Source organism: Cladophialophora immunda, assembly GCF_000835495.1.
Source record: "Cladophialophora immunda strain CBS 83496 unplaced genomic scaffold supercont1.5, whole genome shotgun sequence".
Classification (NCBI taxonomy): domain Eukaryota; kingdom Fungi; phylum Ascomycota; class Eurotiomycetes; order Chaetothyriales; family Herpotrichiellaceae; genus Cladophialophora; species Cladophialophora immunda.
The window spans coordinates 2918665-2942831 of NW_015622545.1; the positions used below are offsets into that span (position 1 = coordinate 2918665).

At 52.0% G+C, this 24167-nt stretch overlaps 10 protein-coding genes across 10 annotated transcripts; 5 read left to right on the plus strand and 5 right to left on the minus strand.

Annotated features, from left to right (window-relative positions):
- Nucleotides 1-241: 241 nt before the first annotated feature.
- Nucleotides 242-7031, minus strand: PV07_09169 (uncharacterized protein). Its single transcript, XM_016396400.1, has 3 exons — nucleotides 4360-7031; nucleotides 4237-4308; nucleotides 242-4182 (listed from the first exon to the last, which is right to left on the minus strand). Exons 1-3 carry the CDS (start codon nucleotides 6954-6956, stop codon nucleotides 309-311), a joined length of 6543 nt encoding a protein of 2180 aa, XP_016246256.1. The 5' UTR covers nucleotides 6957-7031; the 3' UTR covers nucleotides 242-308.
- Nucleotides 7032-7088: 57 nt separating this feature from the next.
- PV07_09170 (uncharacterized protein) lies at nucleotides 7089-8443 on the plus strand. The gene is made up of 3 exons (XM_016396401.1): nucleotides 7089-7257; nucleotides 7308-7365; nucleotides 7425-8443. The coding sequence occupies exons 1-3, from the start codon at nucleotides 7203-7205 to the stop codon at nucleotides 7534-7536; spliced, it is 225 nt and encodes a 74-aa protein (XP_016246257.1). The 5' UTR covers nucleotides 7089-7202; the 3' UTR covers nucleotides 7537-8443.
- Nucleotides 8140-10574, minus strand: PV07_09171 (uncharacterized protein). Its single transcript, XM_016396402.1, has 4 exons — nucleotides 10190-10574; nucleotides 8843-9809; nucleotides 8675-8785; nucleotides 8140-8628 (listed from the first exon to the last, which is right to left on the minus strand). The coding sequence occupies exons 1-4, from the start codon at nucleotides 10324-10326 to the stop codon at nucleotides 8362-8364; spliced, it is 1482 nt and encodes a 493-aa protein (XP_016246258.1). The 5' UTR covers nucleotides 10327-10574; the 3' UTR covers nucleotides 8140-8361.
- Nucleotides 10575-10722: 148 nt separating this feature from the next.
- PV07_09172 (uncharacterized protein) lies at nucleotides 10723-12237 on the plus strand. Its single transcript, XM_016396403.1, has one exon. It carries the CDS (start codon nucleotides 10812-10814, stop codon nucleotides 12054-12056), a length of 1245 nt encoding a protein of 414 aa, XP_016246259.1. The 5' UTR covers nucleotides 10723-10811; the 3' UTR covers nucleotides 12057-12237.
- On the minus strand, nucleotides 12132-16624 carry PV07_09173 (uncharacterized protein). Its single transcript, XM_016396404.1, has 3 exons — nucleotides 16221-16624; nucleotides 12903-16174; nucleotides 12132-12846 (listed from the first exon to the last, which is right to left on the minus strand). Exons 1-3 carry the CDS (start codon nucleotides 16427-16429, stop codon nucleotides 12503-12505), a joined length of 3825 nt encoding a protein of 1274 aa, XP_016246260.1. The 5' UTR covers nucleotides 16430-16624; the 3' UTR covers nucleotides 12132-12502.
- Nucleotides 16625-16789: 165 nt separating this feature from the next.
- PV07_09174 (uncharacterized protein) lies at nucleotides 16790-17830 on the plus strand. The gene is made up of 2 exons (XM_016396405.1): nucleotides 16790-17154; nucleotides 17245-17830. Exons 1-2 carry the CDS (start codon nucleotides 16822-16824, stop codon nucleotides 17374-17376), a joined length of 465 nt encoding a protein of 154 aa, XP_016246261.1. The 5' UTR covers nucleotides 16790-16821; the 3' UTR covers nucleotides 17377-17830.
- PV07_09175 (uncharacterized protein) lies at nucleotides 17247-18515 on the minus strand. Its single transcript, XM_016396406.1, has 4 exons — nucleotides 18268-18515; nucleotides 18197-18212; nucleotides 18064-18139; nucleotides 17247-17974 (listed from the first exon to the last, which is right to left on the minus strand). Exons 1-4 carry the CDS (start codon nucleotides 18397-18399, stop codon nucleotides 17884-17886), a joined length of 315 nt encoding a protein of 104 aa, XP_016246262.1. The 5' UTR covers nucleotides 18400-18515; the 3' UTR covers nucleotides 17247-17883.
- Nucleotides 18516-18602: 87 nt separating this feature from the next.
- PV07_09176 (uncharacterized protein) lies at nucleotides 18603-19628 on the plus strand. Its single transcript, XM_016396407.1, has 4 exons — nucleotides 18603-18786; nucleotides 18844-18877; nucleotides 18936-19017; nucleotides 19069-19628. Exons 1-4 carry the CDS (start codon nucleotides 18714-18716, stop codon nucleotides 19165-19167), a joined length of 288 nt encoding a protein of 95 aa, XP_016246263.1. The 5' UTR covers nucleotides 18603-18713; the 3' UTR covers nucleotides 19168-19628.
- Nucleotides 19424-20801, minus strand: PV07_09177 (uncharacterized protein). The gene is made up of 2 exons (XM_016396408.1): nucleotides 20347-20801; nucleotides 19424-20288 (listed from the first exon to the last, which is right to left on the minus strand). Exons 1-2 carry the CDS (start codon nucleotides 20393-20395, stop codon nucleotides 19861-19863), a joined length of 477 nt encoding a protein of 158 aa, XP_016246264.1. The 5' UTR covers nucleotides 20396-20801; the 3' UTR covers nucleotides 19424-19860.
- Nucleotides 20802-21990: 1189 nt separating this feature from the next.
- Nucleotides 21991-23980, plus strand: PV07_09178 (uncharacterized protein; the record flags this gene model as incomplete). The annotated part of the gene is made up of 10 exons (XM_016396409.1): nucleotides 21991-22024; nucleotides 22182-22229; nucleotides 22320-22458; nucleotides 22514-22636; nucleotides 22683-22844; nucleotides 22890-23123; nucleotides 23169-23266; nucleotides 23311-23376; nucleotides 23429-23802; nucleotides 23858-23980. The coding sequence occupies 10 exons, from the start codon at nucleotides 21991-21993 to the stop codon at nucleotides 23978-23980; spliced, it is 1401 nt and encodes a 466-aa protein (XP_016246265.1).
- Between the last annotated feature and the right edge of the window lie 187 nt (nucleotides 23981-24167).

Sequence of the window (24167 nt, forward strand, 5' to 3'; positions counted from 1 at the left end):
CACCTGCCATCGCATTTCGACGACAGCACGGAATGTCTTCAACGTGTGCAAATGCATCACCGACTGCGACAAGAGGACCTTTGTAGGCCGCCTTTGTTGGCCGGATGTCTCTGGCGAGCACACCTCTCCATCCCCTCTCTTGTCAAACGTGTCATCAATGGGACAATGGCGGACGTCCAGTCCACTCAAAAGAGCACATTGAGGGAAACGCGCACGTGGAAACCAAGGATTACTCTAACAAATTGATTGTGTATCGTTCTACTCTAACAAGAAGGAAAGACACAACACCAGCACACAGCGAACGCCACTCACAACTCCTCTTCCATGACCCCCAAGCGAGTCAACGCCCTCTCCAGGCCGCCCAACACCACACGGACTTCATTCATCATGAAGTCGTCTTGGACCGCTTCTCGCGGCTCCTTCGTCTCTTGCCCCATTCCGGGGCGGACCAACACCCAGACGGGCCCCCAGGTCGAAAGTTGGCTTAAACGCCACTCCTCACGGCCCGACCACTCGAGGTCGTCGGCAGCAAAATCCTTGAGAGCATTGATATGCTCTGGGAGCACCAGTTCTGGCAGCTCGAACCCGAAGTCCTCCGCCCCCCTATCGACACTACGTCGGTATTTTGCCCAGACCTCTGGGTCCGAAGGCCGGGCGCCGTCCTCGAGACCCGCAGCAGAGCAGATCCATTCGTAAGCGTAATATGCATACGTTTGCACGTATGGCTGTAAGGCGAGGATGGCGCCGGAGGAGGGAAAGAGTCGATGAAGGTGGGCCCAGCGGCCACAACCGAGCCAACAGAGACCGCCGAGAAGGATGATTGTCTCGATCTCCCAGCCGTACTCGTACAGAGGCTCGCAGCCGTTGTACCGCATTGCGGCAACTGCTGCTCCCATCAGAGCCACAACGAACTCTGCGAACGATTCCATGTGCGATTGGTCTTCGAGGTCAACACGAATTTCCAGTCCTATTAATATCTGTGCCGCTGCATTCAAGATCGGGACAGCGAATAGAGTCGTGGGCAGGTTGCTTTTGAGTGCTCGCTCAATGTACGCCGGGAAGACTGCTTTCATGAAGTCCAATTGTTCGGTAATATCGAGCAAGAAGCTGCCATCGACCTCGACGTAGCTCGGATCGTTAGCGCCAAATATTGTGACCAGATGCTGGAAAAACTGCTGTTCCTTGTTGCTGACCCAGGCCATTTCGCAAGCTGTACGGAAAGCCTTGGTCATGTACTCAGTGTCATAACGATCAGGTCGTTTCTCGCCTGGGAGACGAATAAAGAGGCGCTCAAGATGGAAGACCTTGTCATCATATCCCTTCTGTTCCAGATCAACGAACCACGGGTCGATTTCGAAGCCTGGGCCTTTGTACATGCCGAGTCGGAATATTACTTTCTGCATGAACATGGTCCATTCTGGTCTTGCTCTTCCGTCCAGTTGCTCCCATGTTTGCTTCATGGCTCTTGAGATCATGGTCATCAGGTGGTCCCATTGATATTTCGTGAGCTTTCCATTAGAGTTTGGATCGGCAACATTTTGGACGCTGTATGCATAGCGGATAATGTGATAGACGATTGAGAGGCGATGTTTGATGATATCAGACCGGTCGAGGAAGTACCTGGTCGCGCCGTTTGAAATGTTTCGACGCAGATCATCAAGACCGAAGGCATCTGGTATGCTTTCCATGAGCTGGTTCGTCAAACAGTGTTCGAACTTGATCATCGCTTGGGGCTTTAGAATTGACCACAACCAGGTATGGATGAAAGGATAGGGGTCAGCGAGAACGACGCTCCTATTTGTTGCGATCTTGCTCATCAGCAACACCTGACATTGCCTTCCGATTTCGGTATCGGCAATTTGTGGGAAGGACATCGAAGACCAAGCATTCAGAAAATGGTCCCATTGCGAATGGCCACCTTCCACCATCAGCTTTCCGATTGCAAACCAAGTTTCGGTAAGGGACATCAATAAGATATCGTGGGGGGTATCCGTGCGGTTGAGCTGGTCCACAAGTATACCACGAATGCCTCTTCTCAAGGAAAGTATTTCATCTTTGGCATTGCTGAGGCCTTTCTTGACAAATGATGTGAGGAGGTCGAAGATCCCGCTGACCACAATATCCCCAAAGCCGCGATCATGGTAGCAGAAAACAGTCAGGAGGTCCACTTCTTGACGAGTGAGGAGACATGAAACCTGGTCTTTGTTGGTGCAGAGGTCAATTGTTGTTGCAGCTCGTTCTGCAATATGTAGGATGCGGTCAATTGTCGTGTTTCGATTGGCTAGGTGTATGCGTCTCTCGTTCTCGTACATGCCATCGTCAACACTTGGGATCTGCGAAAGCTTACTGAACATAGACTTGAACATGGCCAGAAGCCACTCTCCGAGTTCAAGCAGGTCCGCACGAGCCAGTGGCTGGGAGAGGGTTGACTTAGCAATGTTTTCCCAACAACGTACAATCACCTGGCGAACTGCATCATGAGCTGTATTGAAGTCGATGTAGTCCCTGATTTGCGATACCTCTGGTTTGAAGCCGACGGGTGCATAGTGATACAAAGTCGTAAATAGAGTGTACCGGTTTGATACTGCAGCCAGATCAACGTCCGGAAGTGGGCAGTCTTCATTGACGAGCACTGCATTGTCATCAAGAGTGTCGCGGCCCTTGTTGGGCAACAAGATGAATAAAAGAGAGCGTTTACGGAGCGCCAGCTTCCGAATATGTTCTTCAATCTCGGAGTCTGATCGAGGTTGAGCGGCCAAGGTTATGGCTGTGAGCTTCAGAAAAATGTGGAAGTCTGTGTCAGTATCCTCCATATTTAGAAGCTCAGCACGAACTAGACATTCGAGGAATGATGGCAACCCGTGCGTGTTCTTGGATGTAAAGAGTTCAAGCATGTTGTTTGTCTTGTCCGAGTAATACTTGAACATCTGTTTCAGCAGATTGTCGGCGATGTCAGTTTGGAGATTCCGTACGAGAACGAAGCACCATCGAAACATAACGAGACCGAAATGCTCCAGCTTCCTCAACCGTGGTGTCTTGAATCCAGACCGCGTGTTGTAACTCGCCTTCTTCTCGGCAAAAAATTTGAGGAATTCAGACACCTGGCTCGGAAGAAGACGAAGCAGGGAGCAACCAAGAGAGCTCGTGAAGTTGGAGTCGGTATGTGTCATGAGCCCATCTGGTCCCGCGACGGAAAGAATGCAGACAAGTATCATGACTGCACAAGCGACTGACTCAGCCTGAGACTCTAAGAGCATCCCTGGCTTGCCATGGCTGGAGAAGATTGTTTCCAAGTAGTCGCTCCATGGTTGGTGGGGACCAAGGTGGTGTATTAGAAAGATGGTCTCCATTTCCGTTGTGGGGTTGAGCCGATGTCCATGCCATAGAGAATCACTTCCGAACTGAGCAGCAATGTTGCCGAACAGCTGAGCGATGTTGTGCTTCCGAAAAGCAAGTTCCCAAGCAAGGCTGGCAATATTCTGCCAGGTCTTCAAGCTCTTGGCACGAATTCTCTCTGGAAAGCCCGTGGCTGTGGCATACTGATCGTTTTGGTATGCTAAAATGAGGAATGCATTCAGAACCCTTAACGTCTGGGAGACTCGAAGTTCGGAGGTGGCGCTCTCGCTTATAGCGACCCCTTGCCATACGTTTTCCATTGACTCCGATGTCAACCGGATGAAGGATTCCAGCTCTTCGTTATTCGAGAAGGAGAGACTCTCATTAGCATAAGTGATGATGGACTCGACAGAATCCGCAGCCTGGTTCAAGAGACGTGTTTGTTCCTCTGATGTGGTGCCAGGCGTCGCAACGTCGCCACAGATGAGTTCGAAGATCTCCTTGAAAGCATCTCGAATGATGCTTTCCACTTCTGCGGACCAACCAGCAGCACGGAGAGTGCGTTGGGATCTGGCGGTAGTAATGGTGTTGTAGGACGACCGTGGTTGGAATAGACGAGTGGTATCGGCCATAGAGGACATTGTGGTGTTTATGAGATGAACGCGGACATGTGTAGAGTTAGGCAGCATCAGGGTATGCGACAAGGAGCTTGATCCCGGAGGATTCTGAATCACGCAGGAAACAATGTCGTTATCATCTTCCAGTCTCAGACTTTGGAGGCACAGGACATCATGCTGGTTGGGATTATTGGCGTAACGCGTGCCGAGCGAGATAGGACGTTGCTTCCTGGAATCAAAGCTTAGTCTCTGTGGATTTTTGACTGACGAAAGGAGTACTTACTTCAGAGGACGTGACGGGGGAAGTGGTGGAGAGGACGGAGAGGACGGAGAGGACGGAGAGAAATCGCGCTTTCTGGAGTCTCAGTCAGCATCAACGCGTTGTGCAAAACTGCTGGGTACGCACCCTGGAGGTCGAGACATTGGAAGAGCACGAATTGAAGGTTTTGTAGATGCTTTCTGCGGGAGGATCTGACGAACTCGCTTTGGTCTCTGTCGTGCTTCCCGAGGCACAAGCTTTTGGACTGTGAAAGTGTTCGACGACGCAAAAGCTGGTCCCTCGAGGTTCTGGGTGTTATGCTCAACAGTTGGAACTCGCTGCCGCGAGTTGAGATGACTACGACGCGAGCCTCGAGGCTTGAAATAGTCGAGAATCGCAGAAGGACGATTAGTACAGAGAACAATCGATTCGTCTCGCAAGGGACGACTTTGGCTTTGATGGTTGCGAATGCGATTGAGAGTAGTGTTCGTGCTTTGTTTCAAGGAATTGAGTTGTGTGTCTGAAAAGTGAATATCCTCGTGAAAAGTGCGTGTTGGAGCGGCAGTATTCCCAGGCATTATGTCGAAACGGCGCGGCTTGGCCGTTAAGGAGGTACTGCTGCTGCTGATATCGTTGGGTTTGACAGAATCATCTATCTGTCTGTGAGCACGACCCCAGTCTCTTACCGCCTGATTCACGTCCTCGGTGTCCCTCATTGTTGCCAACTTGAAAACCTTCTTGGAGGGGTCTTGCTTCCGTGGCGATCTTTGCTGCCCAGTACGTCTCAATGCAATCCTCAAGAAGCGTGGCACATCTTCGTCTTTGAAACCAGGAGCATCCAAAATAGTCATCTGTGGCTTTCTGTGCCTGCGTTTGACCTTCTTGCGCGGCCGCGCCCCATTATTTGACAAAGAGGCTACAGCTGCTTTTGGACGGCGAAAGGACAGCCCCCGACCAGAGAGGGTCTTGTCGGCTTCGAAAGCATTCTTCCTGGGCCAGACACCTTTCAATGGCTGCTGTCCTTTTCCGGAGGACGACCTTCTCCGTTGGGGAGCGAGCATAGCATCGACCGCATTGTCTTCAACGACATCGTCCTCGAAGAGTTCTGGTTCCTGGTACTCAATTCCCTTCATCTCATCATCGACCGAACTGGTGGATTCGCTTTCTGACGAAGCTTCCAGATCAGTGATCTCAACGCCCACAACCCTATCCCTTGCTATCCGGCCGGACGATGAGACGTGTTGTGCTATCCCTTTTTCCAGAGCCCTCTTGACGGGAGGTTGGGTTTGGTTTCGAGGAGGACGAGTCTCCTTTCGTTGCTGCTTCATGTCCAGCTTCAACCAAGATGCCGGCAGAACTCCTTTGATCTTGCGCCGCAGTTGACGGGCGCCTTGAAAACTATCGTTCAAACGCTCTTCGAATTCACGAGGCGCAGATGAATCGTCGCTAATACTGATGGCATCGGTCTCTGAGTCAGAAAAATCGAGGGCTTTGCTGAAAGTCCTCTTCGAAGTCTGCTTATCTGAGGAGACTACTGGAGTTGGGAGCACGACCGGTGTGCTATTTCCGGTTGATACTCCCAGATTGTTGTCCACCCCACCGCCCTGCGAAGACAGTCCATCACGAGATCGAGGCGGGGAAGGTGGAATCGTGGAACTCGCGACATCGACTTTGGATGTTTTTCTGAGAGCTTGGCCCAGGTCGGGAAGCTCGTATATGCGAAACCCGTCAATCCCTGTTTGTGGTTGTTGTACTGGCACACGCTTGGGTCTTTTCAGTCTTGAGGTATACGAGGTCTCGGTTCTCGTTTTGAAGATATCTGACAGATCTGGAAGATCATCATCGGAATCGGACACAGGAGATACACGGAGACGTGTTCCACGTATTGGGTTTTGAGATTCATCATTTCCAGCTTCCTCAAAATCACCACACCCTACATCCGGGACGGGGCTTGACCGTGGAACGTGACTGTCGGAGTGGTTCACTTGACTGCTTTCATCCGCAGTGGTGCCTTGGGAGTCGTCTTTTGCGCTTTCTCGCAGATCCGAAGGCAAGTCAGGAGCACGCATAGGGTGCAAGCCCCTGTCTCTCCAAGTTTGTCTATACTTGGCATCCTCAATTGCATAGGGATGCAGCTGGATTGGAGCACGAGGTCGGAAGGACCGTCTCCGTGAGGCGTCAGCAGATGGGTCCAGCAATAATCTGTCACTAGCGGACATTTGAGGAATGGCCACCTCCGCAAGAGCGGCTGGTCGTGATTGTCCTGACTGGGTTTTATTGGGTGAAGCGTGCACCGATGAGGGAACCGAGGAAAGAGGGCTGTCATTGTCACTGTCGAAACCTGAGGCCACCGAGCCAAGGACATCTTGCACTGTCTGCAGACCTTTTTCGATTTCAGCCTGGAGCTTCGCAGCTGTTGATTTCAAACGGGTGTCGGACGTCTGCGACAATCTCGGGTGGCTAATTTGAGCACCGTCACGCAACAACGGATCTGCGCGATGCGGTCCAGAGTGGTGGTAGGCGTCATGCTCATCAGAGACGTTGTTGTTTTGCTTTGTTGGACTGGTGTCGCCATCGGAAGGTGCGTCATATTCCTTCACAGCCTCAGTCTGCACATTGACTGTCCCAATCTCGGATGTTGTCCTATCCACAGGGTCGATGTTGAGGTTGCCACTTCTGCCATCTTCTCCTTCATCATCTTCGTCAGAGTCTGGCACGTAGCCACGCTCCCTCCAATTCGCCATCGCTATTGCTTTCCATGTTCTTTTCTTGGAGGCGCGTCAGGAACTGTCGATGTTGCTGAAAGCTGTTTGGCCTTTTTGGCGCGTCATGAATATTCAAGGACGCGCCGCGGCTGGAATAATGAACAGCGCCAAGGCGAAGCTGCGGAACATCTCCGATTGGATCCGATCTCGCGAGACTTCTACAAACTAGCTGTATCCTTTGCTCAAAGGCAATATCCGGCAAAGGGTCCGTGACGTGGACAGAAAATGAGTTATCGAATGGCTGGTTGGGCACTGGCCATCGGATTTGGTGTACTGAATGGTAACACTATCTGTGCATTGCGCAGCATTCATCGCTAATGTTGTCTACAGGGTACATGACATTCAGGCCTGCCTTTGAAGCCCGAGCATTGGAGAAGCTGAAGGAAGAGTTGGTCTACGTTTCTGATAACTACATGGACGATTGCTGATAAGTCGCTACGAACATAGGGAGCGGGCTGCTTCGGAACTTGGGCCGAACATGATTGAAATCCCCACGCAAGCAAGCGACAACCCGATCTCGTCAGGCCGAAACACGTTGGACGCAAGACCAAATGAGTGATAATTCCACGGACAGGCCATAAACTGCTCATTACCGGCTTTCAACCAGATACATGTTCAAGAGCTGTGGGATATGGTGTAAAGGGACAGTGAATATCACGATGGCTACCTCGGAGCCTGCGGTAGGGAAGCCGCTCCTCTGCGATCATCCGCCCTCGGACAAGGGAGGATTACAGAAAGAGAAGAGATTATCTGTATCTCCCACTGCGGCAGCCCCCACAGTATCCAATCCCCGAGTTACACGACCTTGAGAAGGTTTATCACGGTTATATTTGAAACCTACTGGGCATCGAACCACGTTCTCAGGTCTCAAGATGAAACAGATCTGGAAGTCTTCAGAGATCCCACTCGCCTGGGCAAGAAGTAACCGGTTCCTATTTACTGCCATACTCAATAAATGCTGAGGCATAGAGAAAAGAGATGAAGTCTTGGGGGCAGAGTTGAAGAGAAGTGAGGGTTGCCCGTCCTATGGACTTGAAGGTTCAAGGGCTGCAAAAGGGACGAAAGTCCCTGATCTAGAGGAACAGAGTCTTGCAAACATCGTTGTGATGATTGCAATAAGTACGATCGAGACATTGCTGAAGGGGAGTGAGGAACAGCTGATGCCTTCATGTGTAATTAGATTGCTGTTGATTTGAGAATTCTATGCTAGAAGCTACTGTAATCTGGTGGAAAGATACTCGGGAACGTCCTGGTTCTCCGGGATCTCCAGATGGATCGGACCATCATAAGGTATGTTTCCACTTCTGAGACAGAATTCCTTCCGGACCTTCACATATCGACAAGTCGGAGCCGAGCACGAGATGAATGTGATGCTAGGGTGGGATCATTCAACCTCTTGAATAAGAATATTGCTGCTGGGTGAGAGCGGCGGACCAAAATAGCGGCCGACTTTCTTCCCCAACCACTCTTCTGGCACACCCAGTCTCACACCGTCTTGCGTACTGACCCATCTGGTATAGAGTGGATTGGCTCTCTGTGGGAGGTCTTCCTCCTCGTATGGTGACCCAGCCGCTGCGGCAGCTGCTGCGGCCGCAGCCAAAGTCTCTGGCTTTGGAGCGGCACCTCGCGCTTTAGAGACTTGAGGTTTGAGCTGAACTGCAATTAGCTCCGCTCAAATCAATAGGGATATTGCGTACCAATCTGTTCAAGGCGGCTGTCTTCTCCTCCTGCACTTTGCGCTTGGTCAGTTCTTTTCGCTTTCTCGCATGTTCATCCTTCTTCATCGCTTTCTCCTCATCCGTGAAGAACTAAACTCAGTCAGTGATGAGCATAGCAACTTGCGATCAACATCGTTTGCATCATACCTTTCGCTGCTGAGGCGCCATATCCAAGGCCATCAGAGTACCTTGATCTTCGGGCCTACCCCTTTGCCTCTTCGTCATCTTAGTGGGATCGGGAGTGGCGGCACCAGAAGCAGGCGTCTCGTCGCTGCTGTCATCAAGATCATCGTCGTCATCTTCTTCGTCGGCTTCCTCGTCTTCACCTGGCGCGTCCTCCTCAACCACAATCTCTTCTTCCTCACCCTCCGCGTCTTCGTCGTGCACGTTTATCGTAGGCTCCTCGTCTTCATCGGAGAGCTCAGACGAATTGCCGACCTCATCTTCATCCTCCTCCGACACATCCTCTGACGCATCCTCCATTTCCTGCTCCTCGACGGACTTGAGAGGACCAACTTTTGCGGGTGTGACGATGAGTTTGGGCTTGGCTGTTGGTTTGTTATCTCCTTTGGCAGGTGGTTTCAATGTAATCTTTGGGGGTTTAGGCGGTAGATGGCGCCTGGAAGGAGGTGGAGGCGGAGGCACATCTTCCATTTCCACGTCTTCATCATCGGTGCCACCCTCTGGTTCAGCACCCAGTTGGTCGAAGTCGTTGGGTTCTTCCTCTTCTTCCTCTTCGTCCTCCTCCTCCTCTTCTTCTTCGTCATCCTCCTCCTCCTCATCTTCAATGTCGCTCTCACCATACTCTGCATAGGTCGGTCGCCGGCTACCTCGAGCGCTGGTTCTTGAAGCCAAAGCAGTACGTCGACTGCTACGTGGTGCATCAAGGACTTGGCCGCCACCAAGGGTATCATGGAGCGAATCCACCTCATTAGCCCGCATAACTTCCCGCAACTTGCTTGGAGGAGCCTTCACGGTCAATTTGAGGCTTTGTCGTCGATCATCTGGAGAGCCCGACCCACGCTGAACAGTGGCGGAAGACACATTGCTTGCAGCAGCTGACGCCACCGACCGCCTTGGTCTTGATGAGGCCGGGGTCGAAGCTGCCGAAGAACTGAAAATCGGGTTAGCTCTTGCGTCAAGACGAGGTGCATAGTATAACGTAATGAAAGGCATCATGTATGACGGTGTTAAGGGCTGTTCGCTGGGTCTGGTGGAAGGCGCGACAAAGATCTCTGGCTAGACGAATAATTACAAAAGGGAGAGGTTGGACAACTGAGATAAATTTCGAGTCGCCTGAATAGCAATCGACAGTGGCTAAAGCAGAGGCATTCACTTCTGCTGCCGGCTGCGGCTCTCATCCTCATGTCGCTAGCGGCGAGCAGCAATCTCACACGGTCCCAAAGTGACGCGGTTTGAGCCTCTTCGGCCAGAAATTGCCGTCAAGTGAAGCATACGGAGGTGACTTGCAGCAAAACCAGAAGTGGCACTTACTCATATCTGCCTGCTCGCCTCATTGAGTCGGTTCTTCTTGGATCATAATCTTCACCGCTGCCTAGGTCGGAGTCTTCTGTGAAGTCTTCAGTGGCCTCACTGATCTGACGTCGCACCCGTCGGCTTCTATCTGTCATTTTTTCTGAGGTTCCAACTTCGGCTAAATGCCCAGATTCTCCGCTGTCGCTGGTCTGCGCCCGGCCCTGGATTCTCGTGGAGTTCTCGCGTCAGAGGTCGTGTTTCCTTGCTTGGTGGCTTCCCCCTAGATCCAGCATCGATATCTTCGGGGTTTTACAGGAATTCAAATAAATTTAAGACAATAGAGATGACTCCCAAATCAACTCAAACACAGAAACGCATGAGTACCGAAATATTTGATGTGAAGACTTTCAAAGGGTACAGCGTGGGAAAGGGATGGCGACTGTGGCTGTTCACGCTGGACCAGCATTGTGGCTTCTGTGGCTGGTGACATTCAGCCCTACCATTTCCGCCGTCAATATTAAAGAGCCGAGGCTGGTATTCTCAGCCAGCGAGTCTCGGGCGTCCGCCACATCAAAGTGTCGCAGTCTTTCTCCCAAGCACATCCTCTGTGACAGATTGACGGCACCCCTAGCGCTACGATATGGTCGATTCAGAATCCAAGAAGAAACCCTCCATTCCCTCATGGCAGCAGCAGTACAACTCGGAACCAAAAGACGGGCCTCCTGCCTCCGATGACCAAACTCCCAATCCCAGCACAGCACCACCGTCACCGGGTTCACAACTACCTTTACTTGAGCAAGCTCGGCAGTTCCTCGAAGATGAAACAATAAGAGACGCGTCACGCGAACGCAAAGTCGCATTCTTGGAGAAGAAAGGCCTACAATCAGAAGAGATAGAAAAGCTCCTTGGTCCTGAACACTCCGACTCCCTGCCAACCTCTGATGAGGGCTCTGAACTGAAAATCATACATGACAGCAGCCAGACGGAGGCTTCAGATGGAAAGGAGACGGAGACAGCCTCAAAGTCGACCATTGAGGAAGCACCATCGCAATCCTCTACTGCCCCGCAGAAGCGAGACATTCCTCCCATCATCACCTATCCAGAATTCTTGCTGAAGCCTCAGAAACCACCTCCGCTGGTCACTTTCGAACGCCTTGCTCATGCAGCGTACGCTTTCGCCGGCGTGTCTGCCTTGACATGGGCTGCAAGCAAATACATTGTGCAACCTATGCTTGAATCCCTTACGGAAGCACGCCATGACCTTGCTGAAACTGCAAAAACAGACCTTGAAACTCTCAACAAGAAACTCGAATCCACCGTTTCTCACGTTCCCTACATTCCGACCAGCACGGTTCTGCAGCAACAAAAAGCCCAAGATGGGGACGATGTTGAATCCGTGGATTCAGACCCAACAGAACTGTTCCACCGCGATGTCGCAACACAGACCTCCCCTCGGCCCTCTCGATCCATGTCATTCTCCTCCTTCCCAGACAATGACTACCTGTCCGCACAAGATCCTACAACCTCACAGTCTTCACGATTGCGATCCTTGCACTCTACACTCTTCTCTCTGCTGAACTCTCAAAATAATAGCTATTCCCAAGACCGTCTGAAAGACTCTATGAGCGGCTTCCAAGCTGTCCTCGACAAACTCGAAGCAAGTCACAATCCGTTTCACGTCGATTTCATGGGATCATTCACCACCTACAGCGGACCTGGATCAACGGCGGCCACGGGCACAGATACTAAACAAAAGAAGCAAGCGGCGGTCAATGAGGCGACAAAGTTCAAGAACGAGATCCGCGCGTTGAAAGGCGCTCTGCTCAGTTCGAGGAATTTCCCCACACCGAGGCCGGCACAGCCATTCACATTACCTCCAAGATGAAAGCTGCTGGGCAAGTGTAATAGATTAGGAAAGGACTTCGCTCTGTTTAGAAGCGACTTTGTCTACCCAGATACACAAGGTCATTCTTTTGTGCTTCTAATGGTGCAAACTAATCCCAAACCTTGGTTTTATCTCACAAGATCAGAAAAGAGCCACCCTTTGTGCTTTCTTCTCAATCTCGTCATTTCATCTATGAGTGAGTGAGTTCCTCGTGCATGCACGGGCTCTACGGTGCAGTAATCCAAGCTAAAGGGAATCATTGTCGCTTCCTCCGAAACACAGTCGTCCATCCCATCCCGGCAATGTCACACTCTTGTAGACGTAAATCCACACTATTCTACCAGCCGTCTGACCATGGAAGTCGTGTTCATACTCATATTCGTAGGAATCGCTCGATCGTCCTGTCCGGGAGATTTTATCTCGGTAGGTAGGGTCGTCGGCGGCCCTTAAGGGGTGGCTCTACACATCCCCACCAGCCTCTTCACACCCACCATCCAATGCCCACACTCCTCTACTTTGTTTGTATGCACATCCATCTGAATTTCCTGTGCCTTGACAAAATCCCTTCCTTCCAGCGCTTGAGCTAGCTCAACCAATTGCGCCACTGTGTCCGGCTTAAGCAGATCCTCATTGTTCAAATGATCAAAGAGGATATCGAGCCGTTTTTCGGTATCAACGACTTGTGGTTTAAATGACTGTGGAGCTCGAGCTTTGACACGCGCCATTTCGGAAGAGAGGATGGTATAGATTGGTTGGGCAGAGGGGGAAATGTGTGTGCGGTCGCCCTTGGCTGCACCAGAATTCGTTAGCTTCGCACAATGGGGTAAGGACATATTTTCAACTCACGATATTTCCGTGCTGAAGGAGCAGCGGAGGCTTTATTTGAACCCGCTGTGCCAGGCCGCGAGGGTGGCCCTTGAGCGGCAGGCCCGCTTCCTGCGGGAGGTGGCCCGGAAATGAATTGCTGTTGTGGGGTGGGTATTGGCGGCGCTGTAGCTGACTGCGGCGTCTGTGTGGGTTGGGGAGGACCATAGCTTGTCTGCCGAGTTGGTTGCGATTGATGAGTTGGAGCATAAGGGTTCATCGGAGGAGCAGGCACTTGGAAGGATGAACTTTGGGGAGGTGGCGCTATAGATGGACGTGTATTTGGAGCAGTCGAGTGCTGGCTCCCTGATGCCGGCGCATATCTGTTGGGGGCTGTAGGAGCGTGGGAAGGAGGCGCGTTATATGGAGATGGACCTCTCGGAATTGGCGGCGACATGATATTCTGTCCGATGGGTGGCGATGTGACGGCCGGTGGTGCATAAGGATTGCTTGCTGATGATGGTCGCTCAAAAGGGGGTTGCCCGCCCAGAGGAGATGTCACTCGCGGAGGTGGACCAGTCCCTTTTGGTGGAGGGGGAACTGGCGAGGCTCTCTGCCTTGAACCGAGAGGCGGAGCAGCAGGAGGAGACGATATTTGTCCCGGGGGTGGACTAAATGGATTCTGGGCAGGCTGCGGTGGAACGCTAGGTGTGCCTCTTCTCGAAGTCGGAGGTTTGACAAAGCCCTCAGGGATATCATTCCAGTTGGACATACCTTTGTCTTGGGACGGAGGAGGAATGGCCGGAGATTGATTGTATCTAGGAGGGGGTTGGATAGGATTTGCTTGTGGAATGCCGTATGGGCCGGTGGGAGGAGGGCCGGGAGGCATTCTCATTTGCTGTGGAGGTTGATAGCTACCGCCAACGGGCGCATATGGATTTGACGGTGCACTGGTGGCCGTGGGTGGTGCATAGGGGTTGCTCGGTTGCAAGTGGCTTGCACCATAAGGAGTAGGTACCTGAGGAGTTGGTGGAGTAAAAGCAGTTGTCGGAGGCTGAAATTGTGACGTGCCTGGCAGAGGCTTGTTTCTTGTCGTTATCGGGGCAGCTTGAGGAACAGCCGCTGGAGCGGCTGTCTTCTTCCTTGCCTGTTGAATCCGGCTTCTTGCAACATCCGCTCCCGGATAGCTTGCAGGAAGAAGATCAAGATATTTCTGGGCAACGTCGAGCTGGCCGGAACCAGCTACAATGTCTGCATATTCCAGATATTTGCCGTACAGGGCTTCCAGCCTCCACTCCCCAGTCTTGGACAGCCCTTCGTCCTTGAAGTTAACCACTTGTCGGAAAATTGTTACTTTTTCAATGAAGTCTTGGAGGCCGCGGGCGTGCAGCGAAAATGCTGAAGATGCGTCCGCTTCCGAGGCTCCTGCCTCCTCGTGCTCCTTGAGTTCTTGAATCCAGATGGCGACCACCTTTTCCAACTTGGAACCAGCCAAGAAGCAGAAAGATGCATCTTTCCGGGAGACTGAAGAAAGATCATCGATCTGTTCCTCAATCCTGTCTCCAAGAGCTTCGCAAAGATCCGGAAACTCCTGCTCATCAGCAAATGTACACAGCGTGGCCATGACTTCTTTCCAATTCGCGAGCTCAGCATTGTGGACTGTATCCCAGAGATTTTTGCCAACAACCGAAGCGAGCAGACGAAGGTAGTTTGGTCCGCCGGACTGTTTTGCGAGATATGCTTCTTGGGCTTTCTTAATGCAGGCTTCGCCGCCACAAATGGCAATCATGAAAGCATCAGACATTCTGTTCTCCTGCAGACATACGTCCAGAGCTTTCTCGAATTGCCCCAAAATCAAGGCCCTTGTGATCTTTCGGTCGGCCTGGGACTCGGATCCCGTGTAGATCTGGAAGGGATTGTTGGTCCTGGTACCCTTCGTAGCCGCCAATTCCGCCAAAAAATCCCCGTCGGCCGAGCTTGCGAAAATGGACTGGAATCGCTTGTGCGCCTTCGAGGCCCCGTTGACGGAGGGTTTTTGCTCTTCTGGATTGTCATCCCCTGAAGGCTGCTGCTCAACACCATTTGTGCTGTCTTCAGCTGTGTCTTCAAAGCCTAGGTATTTCACTAGCTCCGCTCGAGGATTCTTGGACACCAGGGTTTCAATGACCTTCCAATCAGCCTTTTCCTCCTCAGTCCTTGCAGATGCAACCCTGTCCTCACACAAGCCGGTGAGATCCCCTGACTGAAGAGCTTTTTCGAAGGTTTCTGTCGCGCTCCCGACGTTCGAATCCACCTCGAATTTGCTGATGCAGATCTTTGAAGCCCTCGATTTCCCAGGATCCGCTTGCTTGACGCTGATGATTCTTCCACCAAAGCCGAAAGATACGGAAACAGGTCGCTCTAGCCACTTGGGTGCCTTGACAAGCGAGAAAGATGAAGTCTGAGGCTGCGTCTGGGCTTTGGAGAAGAAGTCCTCTCCATCGGCAGCCTGGCTCTGGTCTGTCTGAGTGCTGCTCGGATTGGTGTTCTGCAGGGTCTGGATCTGCAGCTTGCCGTCGAAGGAGGCAGTCGCAAACATGTTCGGGTTATGAGGATTCCACCTTGTCTGAAAAGTCCAGTTTGTCACAACTGGATAGTCACCATACGCTTCTCCGGTCTGGGGGTTCCATAGTATCGTCCTGTTGTCCTTCCCACAGGATAGCAAGAGGTCATGGTCCTGCGGGCACCAGGCAACCGAGAGGACTCCCGAGTCATGCCCACGAAGCACCTTCTCCGGGGCGTTTGAGTTTCTTAGATCCCAGACTAAGATGACAGGCTCCTGCTCGAGCGGTACAGCAGTAATCAATCGCGTGGGCTTTTCAGGGTCCCATGCAATAGCACTAGCAGGTTTCCGCTGGAAGTTGTTGAGCGTCAAGCTCTCTTTTCTTGTTTTCATGTCCCATACTGTCACGAAACCTCCGCTGCTTCCTGTGACCAGGATATTTGAGACTCTCTTATTCCAGTCGAGACAATCGATATCGTCCGCCCGGGCAGCAGTGCTTCCAAGCCGTATTGGGGCGTCGAGGTGGTTCAAGTCTGAAATGAATAGTTCCCCTTTGGCACCACCCGTTGCGAGGAAATTCTGTATCTTGGGATTGAATTGCAAGGCCTTGATTGCTCCGCTGTGTATTTTGTGGGTGAAAATAGAGGCATCCGCCGTGTTCGTGATGGCCTTGTCCGCGTCCCACAAGCCCAGTGATCCATTGTCAAAGGCCCCAGCAATAATCCCCCTCTTGTGTCCAGCCTGAGCCGGCGTCCAGGCAAGGTCGTGAAAGCTGCGAATCGTTAGTAGACTTCTAGGCAACAAATAGAATCACATACCCTGTCTCAGTAGGCAGAGTGACGGAGGGTTGTAATTCTTGACTCTGTTCACCATTCTCCAATGCCAGGTCCCAAAGTTCTAGACAGGTTTCATTGCTGAAATCGACGTCGACAGCACCCGATTTCGTGCCGGTTGCGATCCAAGACGAGGGCGCATCGGGAGACCACGCGAAAGTCGCTGTGCGTGGAATTTCCCTAAGACGCACCATGACGGATGTGGTGCTGTGCTGGTTGAGGGAGAAAGAGAAGGTAAAGAGGAGTCAAAAAAGGCTAAGTCATGCAGCAGAGAAGAGAACGACTCCAAGTGAACAGATGGACAGGAGAATCAGGGTTTAGCAAGCAGCTGTCCTCATCTTCCACTCTGATACGTCTCAGTATTTCGACTTTCTGATCTGGACACCGTCGTTTGTCCCGAAGGTTTTAGGGCCGCAAAACGGTTAGTGGCCTCCCAGCGTCATCCCTGGAACCCCCCCAATGTTGAACTCCGCAGCCGCAGCTAATCCAGCACAGTGAGGCGAGATATCAATCCACGTGATCGCGGTATTCCACATTTTTCAACCTTCAGCCTCCTTCGACCCTTGCAGAGTCAAGCAGCGCGAGGATGGCGGAGGGATCAACCCGCCCGAACAGTACAATCTACGTTGGCGGTCTTGACACCAACCTTGTGACTGCCACAACTCTCTCGGAGGCGTTCGTCCCGTTTGGCGAAATAGTGGACATCACTCTACCCAAGCCTGAGGCGCCGTCTTCGACAGATTTACATCGCGGCTTTGGATATGTCGAGTTCGAGGAGGCTGCCGATGCAAAGGAAGCAATCGATAATATGGATCAGAGTGAGCTCTACGGACGGGTAATCAAGGTAGCCATGGCAAAACCCGACAGAAAGGAGACTGGAGAAGTTGGGTTGGGCAGCACCACTGCCATCTGGGAACAAGTGAGTGTGACAGAAGTCTTTCTATCCCTGGACTGTTGCTTGTTTGTTTGCCGCATCATGGAAGGATGTGTGCTAATATTTGGCATTCAGGAGGATTATCTCGCAAAATATGGCACAGCAAACGAGGATAAGGCCGCTGTAGAAAGCGCAAAGAACGACAGGCCTGCAGATCCCATGGATGGATTAGAAGGGCTTGATGTTGCCGGCCCAAAGCCCGAGTGAGCGAGGATGTAATTCGGACGAATTCAACACTACCACGTCTTGGACAAGCTCCAAAACAACAGCAGTTTTGCTCTGACGAGGACCGCCACAATCCACGCGCCCGACTCAAATGGTTAGCAGAAACGGTCAGTTTCCGCACAAGTTGGGGAACGAAGCCGGTTACTGTTGTCGACATCTAGTCTATCAGTTTGAGCCGATGAAGGACTTACAACTGTCCGCCCAACGAAAGGGGACGTTGAAAGAGGGGAGGGCCGAGCTGGCGAAGCCGAGTTATTGTGGCACTAGTATGGCGGTTGGAAAAGTGTGCTGAGGAAAGGATCAGAGTGGTGTCAACAAGCCACAGGACAGACTGTGAATTTTCTTGCTGGCTGCATTTGTTTATATACACATCCCCGCAATGCTTCGAAGCAATTCCATTTTCGGCAATTTGGGACTTGAGAATAGAGACTCTCCCTCGTTCGTACGTGACTTGACTGCCGTCGAAATCCAGGTGCTCCCATCGCCTTCTCAATGTTTCTGCGAAGACCTCTGCAAGCGAAGTGTCCTGTCGGTCATGAGCTTCCTTGCCATCGCAAAGCAGGCAGCGAACAAGGCGAAGCTAGCAAGAAAACCAATCAGCATTTGTCTCGTGGCCAGTATTTGTACTCAAATCTCTTTTTCATATTCGCTAGGAATGGGTATACGTACGAAATGACAACGCCGAGAGGGAGCAGTTCCGGGGGGATTCTCTTGAGCATGCGGATTCTTTGGGTGATGGTGTGTGCTGCGGGTTGTCAGCGTCAATTGCTCCCTTGAATGTCCAGAGGTCTGGCCATCTTACCACTTTGGTCATCCTCCTATCAGAGATGATTAGCATGAGCTTTTCAGCGTCCAGGGCATGTTCCTGCTCACCTTGGTCCTGAACATGGTTCGGGTGTTGTGGAATGGTCTGGCAGTCTGTTTCTGGGCGGATTGGCGGAAGGCAGCTTGCCGCATGCCAGCTGCCCGAAGAGGCTGGAGCCTCAAGAGTCTTGCAGTATTCATCCTTGCCGTGCAGTGGTAGGCGGAGTGGAGAGTTGGAAGCGAAGCTGAAGAGAATAGATCCTTAGGACGAGGGAAGAGTGACGTTGGAGTCGCAGTTGAAGTTGCTCCCAAGCTCTCCGTAGGACGACAGCCAATCAGAGTCAGGCCACACTTGTTACGCCTTAGTAGCTTCTGCAACCTCCGACTTTCGACCTCGCTGCAGGCCTCAGGTGACAACCTCCCCTCTGAAGCTTCCCTTTTCAACCCAGCCTCAGCACTCGAGCTTCCTTTGTATATTCCACCGCAGCCGCAAGAGGTTTCTTCCACTCGCCAAGATGACTCAAATCGAGACTCCTGACGCCGATGAGCTCGGTGGAAACGTCACCAAGCCCTTCAAGTTCGTTACTGGTACGAAGAATTCGAATCTATGACTGCCTTACAACTCCCCTGCTGACATCGCTATAGCTGGATACGACGCCCGCTTCCCTAACCAGAACCAGTACGTTCCTTTCCACAGCGGCCGAAGACATCCAGCAGCCTAACCATGGGTATCATAGGACAAAACATTGCTGGCAAAACTACGTCGATTATCACAAGTGCATCCTGGCAAAGGGCGAAGATTTCAAGCCATGCAGACAGGTACATGCACATCGTCAAAGGAACGGAAGTCAAAATGCTGACCTGTCTCAGTTCTATTTGGCCTATCGATCATTGTGCCCTAGCTCCTGGATCCATAGGTGGGACGATCAACGTGAAGCTGGGAACTTCCCCGTCGACTTGGAGCACTAGGGAGATGAATGAGTGACCGTGATGCAGATGGAGGACAAGAAAACGGGCCTACAGTTGCGGAGTTCTCACGGCGAGCTCGGGGTGGCATGGATATTGTACATAGACCCAGACGAAACTACGCGGCGGCCAACACACTGCTCCTCCCATACAACTAGGTACATGGACCAATGTATCCTTCTACTGCATCTGAATTTGTATATCTCATGCAGTCCAGACCTAATTATGCGTTAGGCCGCCGGAAATGGCCACTGACATTCGACGGTTCAAAAACAACCAGAACACCCATATCGTGCTGATGGGCAAAATTGCCATTGGTTCACAAACAGATAGTACTGGGCTCAATATTCCAAGGGATGTTCACGCTATCATTTGAGGGCAATTTGAGATCCATAGTTTTGTTCTGCCAGTTCACTGCTGCATATATCGCCCTCCAAGGGCGTGATGCGTCCACAGCACCAGATGCAGTTGCTCATGTGAGCTCTGGATTCTTCTATTCGATGCTCGAGCTAATGGTCTCAATGCCAACCACCCCAAGACTGCTCATGTCCCGCAGATCGTCTGTCAGGACTAACGAAGCAGTGAGACAATGCTGAAGCCACGTAGCCGTCATCTTCCGAAAGACTCCTCTTGGGGCCTTTCTCTATCCGGCGTCGATGTATGCTGTCTAGACACAATCGTTTGTCCAATTCCTTTTCACTTCTTGACCGAACTCCTCCTCAAAGCCTCCAACAGCTCGGGCCGGGAGTTCAACAGCTGAACTGCTTGTGCATAAGCGTACCATTGCCTGGATCTCTTGTTTTTCTCGGGCCAATTGTCCTTTTCCTCGGTCACGATGGCCTCGAAGAAGTGGTAACTTGCTTTAGGAGCGTGTTTCGTCACGGCCGTTGTTGGCCGCGTGTCCGGAATGTGACCCAGATCTTTTTCGACCTTGCAGATGATCCCAGCTTCCTCCCACGCTTCTCGGACAGCGGCAACTGACGCCGAAGCCTCGTCCAATTCCCAGCCGCCTTTGGGAAGGACCCAGCCATTCCGCCGGGAGGATTGTATCAGTAGAACTCGGGTCTTGTCCGCAGACAGGGGGACAATGCCGGCGACCAGTCTCTCGCCTTTGGTTCCATAGCCTGCGACACTATGAGCCCGAGGAATCTAAAGCGACCCAAAAAGCAGTGGCATACATACGCTGATTGGCCGTGCCGGTGCGAGAGGTCATGGACATTTCTTTGGCCATGGTGGTGGAAACCGTCGGGCCTGGGCGGACGGCCACAAGCCAGAAGTTCAAGGAAGGACTGTGTGGGTACGGCTGTCCCTTGAAGAAAAATTCTGGGCTAACAGAGGGCAGAAGCGAACGTGAAAAGAGACGGTGAAGGGAGGGCACGTGGGAACACTATCGAGCTGCTCCCGGTGCAAGGCGGCGAGGTCAGTCTCTGGGAAGAGAAGACGAAGGGGATCAAAGATGACCCATGGCGAAGATAGCAGCGGGGTGTGCGATACAGCGCATGAATGAGGGATACCTTCAGTCCCGTGTGGCACGGGGCTGAGGGAACGAGGTTGACGTGTTGAGCATCCTGAGAAAGGGAACAGCCATAGTTATGTAGCCTTTGGGCAAGTTTAGTTTTTTTGGCCGTGACTCTCGGAGGGTGCAGGTGCATGGTGGGTGGACACGCATGGGGGAGCACGAAAAAAAAGATCAGTAGCGGCGATTTCCTGAGCTGGGCGAGGGCAGCGAAGGCGAATCGCAGTCTCCCACAGTCTCCCACCGCTGAGTGGTCCAGCGGTGCCAGGGGACAGGGAGCGAGAAGCCATCATCCCATCAAGCCATGTCCATCCTGTTGCTTCTTCATGCTGCATGCTTCAATCATTGCGCCCTCATGCTCCCTTGCGGTCCCATGGTGCCTCACGACGGACGGGGCTAGAGAGACTGCAGCACACTCTCTGTCACTCGGAGTGGGATTTTTGGTATTTTGTTTGGCTTCCCAAACGGCATCAAGAGGCTTGCCGACCGACTAATTGCAAGGTTCCAGCACATCTGGTTCGCTCGAATCGCTGCGGTCCATGCAGTGGTTCCTTGCCTGGTTCCCTCGCATTTGTCCTTGGTGGCCCATGTCACTCCAAACCGCATTCCGTGTCCACTTGCACCGCTTCCACCGCTTCCACGCCATTCCCCAACCCCGAATCGAAGCACACGACGAACATACACGTGCTCATCTTCACGTTTATACTGGTCTAAAATTCTGATACTCGACCCCTCGTCCTCATCCCTCCTAACCACCTTTTCTGCTTGCCTTGACGCTTCCAGATACGGTTCCTCGGCTTGATCGCCCTTAACACCGCTCATCCAAACACCTCCAGTTCGCCTCGAAGCTAACGGCGCCCCTCCCTCAGACTGCTCACGCGAGCGCCCAAGATCCAGGGAGTAAGTGGGGGTTCTCTCCTGGACGACGGCTGCGTCGTGTTCCAGCCTTCAAGGTTCAGTGCGCCGAACACTGCCAGAGCATCCTCAATTGGCTGCCTTGAGCCGGTCGTGTGCATATCCCACGACCGAGTTCCACTGGGAGTGCCGCCTGGATATGACCGTGGGTTCTCCGGCTGATGGGTTGCTCTTCTGATACCCTCGTTAGGGACTGCCTGCACCTTGGATATTAATGGGAATTCGTCATTGTCTGCCTGCCGGCCAGGATCAGGTGACATCATATTGAGCCTGGAAAGAGTCGTCATTCAACGTGCTGGGGGACCGACTGTCCATACAAGGCATTCGTGTGATGAGAAACTCCAGATATTCCTTCTTCGGCCTGAGCAGGGGTTCCACTAGTGCCACGGTTGATCATGACAAACGAAATCTCACTTTTGAAGCCTCTCGGTAAGTCGCATTTGAAAGGGACACCTGACCCTAGGCCCTTCCCAAACATCAGGCATGGCCCGACCCGCCTGGACCGGGCTACCATATTATGCTGTCCACCTGTTCAGCAAGGCTGTCTCCTTTCGCTGAATATCTGATTGACTCTGATTGTGATCAGGCTATCAGAGGAAGAGTTGGTGCGGATATTGCAAGAATGCCACAGGCAGTAGGTCATCCTCCTCCCAAAGCCCTGGCATCGTTTGCCACATAGCCCCTGTCTGTGTTTTCTTTTGCAAAGGTCTTATCCGAATTGCAGGCTCCTCGTATTACATGTCGTGTGACAACATGCGAGTCGATCATTATCAATACCTAATGGACAGGGGCTGGAGAAGATCAGGCTCGCTCTATTACAAACCTGATCTCCTGCGGTCATGTTGTCCCCACTACACCATACGGTACGGGACATTCTACAACAGAAACAATATGGTGGAGGTCCGCTAATATCCACAGGCTGAAGGCGTCAGAGTTCCACCCAGGGAAGGACCAACGACGAGCGATCAACCGATGGAACGACTATGTGCTCGGCCCAGAGTACAAAAGAAAAGCTGCCATGCTGTGTCCACAATCGCGAGAGCAAGTTGGAACCAATCGGCTGGAAACATGCAGCTAACATTCGCAGGGAAAAGCGCCGTATGAGAGACAAATTTGACCTGTCTACCGCAGTCCACAAAGCGGAATATGACAACGTCAAACGCCCGGTTGCCAAAAAGACCGGCGTGCCCATCGAACCTGCCCATAGATTTGAGGTCAATCTCGAAGGCGATAGCTTCACAAAGGAGAAGTCAGTATCAACATGATTTTGTGATCTACGTCTTACAAATTTCAGATACGATGTCTTCCTGAAATATCAGTTGCGGATTCACAAAGACCCCGCATCCCGATGGAAAGAAACTGACTTCAAGCGATTTCTCTGCACTGGGCTTGACCGGAAGATTCTCAAAATTAGCGACAAGACACTCAAGTTGGGTTCGTACCATCAATGCTATCGCCTCGACGGCAAGCTGGTGGCCGTGGCAGTTCTCGACCTTCTGCCCCATGCCGTCAGCTCGGTCTATCTCTTGTAAGTTTGATCTTCTCGCCTTGGAACGCATTGCTCATTTACAAGCTATGATCCTGAATACGAACCCTGGGACTTCGGAAAGATGAGCGCTCTTCGAGAGATATTGCTTGCAACAGAGGTCGGCTATGAGTACTATTATATGGGTATTTGAGGGTTCCCTTTCGTTTTCCTCTACTTACACAAACAGGCTATTACATCCATTCATGCACCAAAATGCGATACAAAGCCACTTTCACGCCGACCTACATCTTGGGTATGCTAACCTGTTCGACAGATACTTGAAATTTTCACTGATAAATTGTTAGATCCGGAAAGCTATGAATGGAACCTCTTCGATGATAAATACCGTCAGGAGCTCGACAAAAGGAAGTACGTCTCTCCATCCCACGATCGGAAACATGGAGTGGATGCTGCAGAGAGCACCACTCACCAGGCAGCCGAGACAGCGACTTCGGATCGCGGCACTGCTCCTAAAACTACAAAGGAAAGAGGAAGAATGTTCGACGACGAACAAGACCTGGAATTCGATGAAGCACCGAGTGACGAAGAGGATGCAGAAATTCCCGAGGGGTCCTTGTTTGATTACGAGATACCCGGTGTGCTGACAAAAGATGAGGTGAACCGTCTTGATCTCGACCACTGGCGTCTGCTTGTAGGTAACACTCTGATCGAGTTAGAGGTAAAAGGCTTCCAGTCCGCAATTTGACCTGAGCATGTTGTTAACCACCTTGTAGGACCTTCGAGATTGGGAAGCTGGGAAGATAGACGACCCCGACACTATGAAAGGCATGGCTGCAGAACTTGCAGCGGTTACGGGACCAAAACTGCTGCAGAACAGTGCACTGGCGGTATTTTGAGAGAAGCAGAGCCAATTATAGGTTTCGCACGAGTGATGCATGAGAGTGGTCAGGCCACTTTGAGATTCAACGTCGTACAAAACCAGCTCTCACCGGAGTTGACTTTGAGACGACACCTCGTTCCCCTCAACTTCTGCGACTTCCGCATCTCAAGTCTGCTTCGATACATGCTCAACCTTTGATCAAA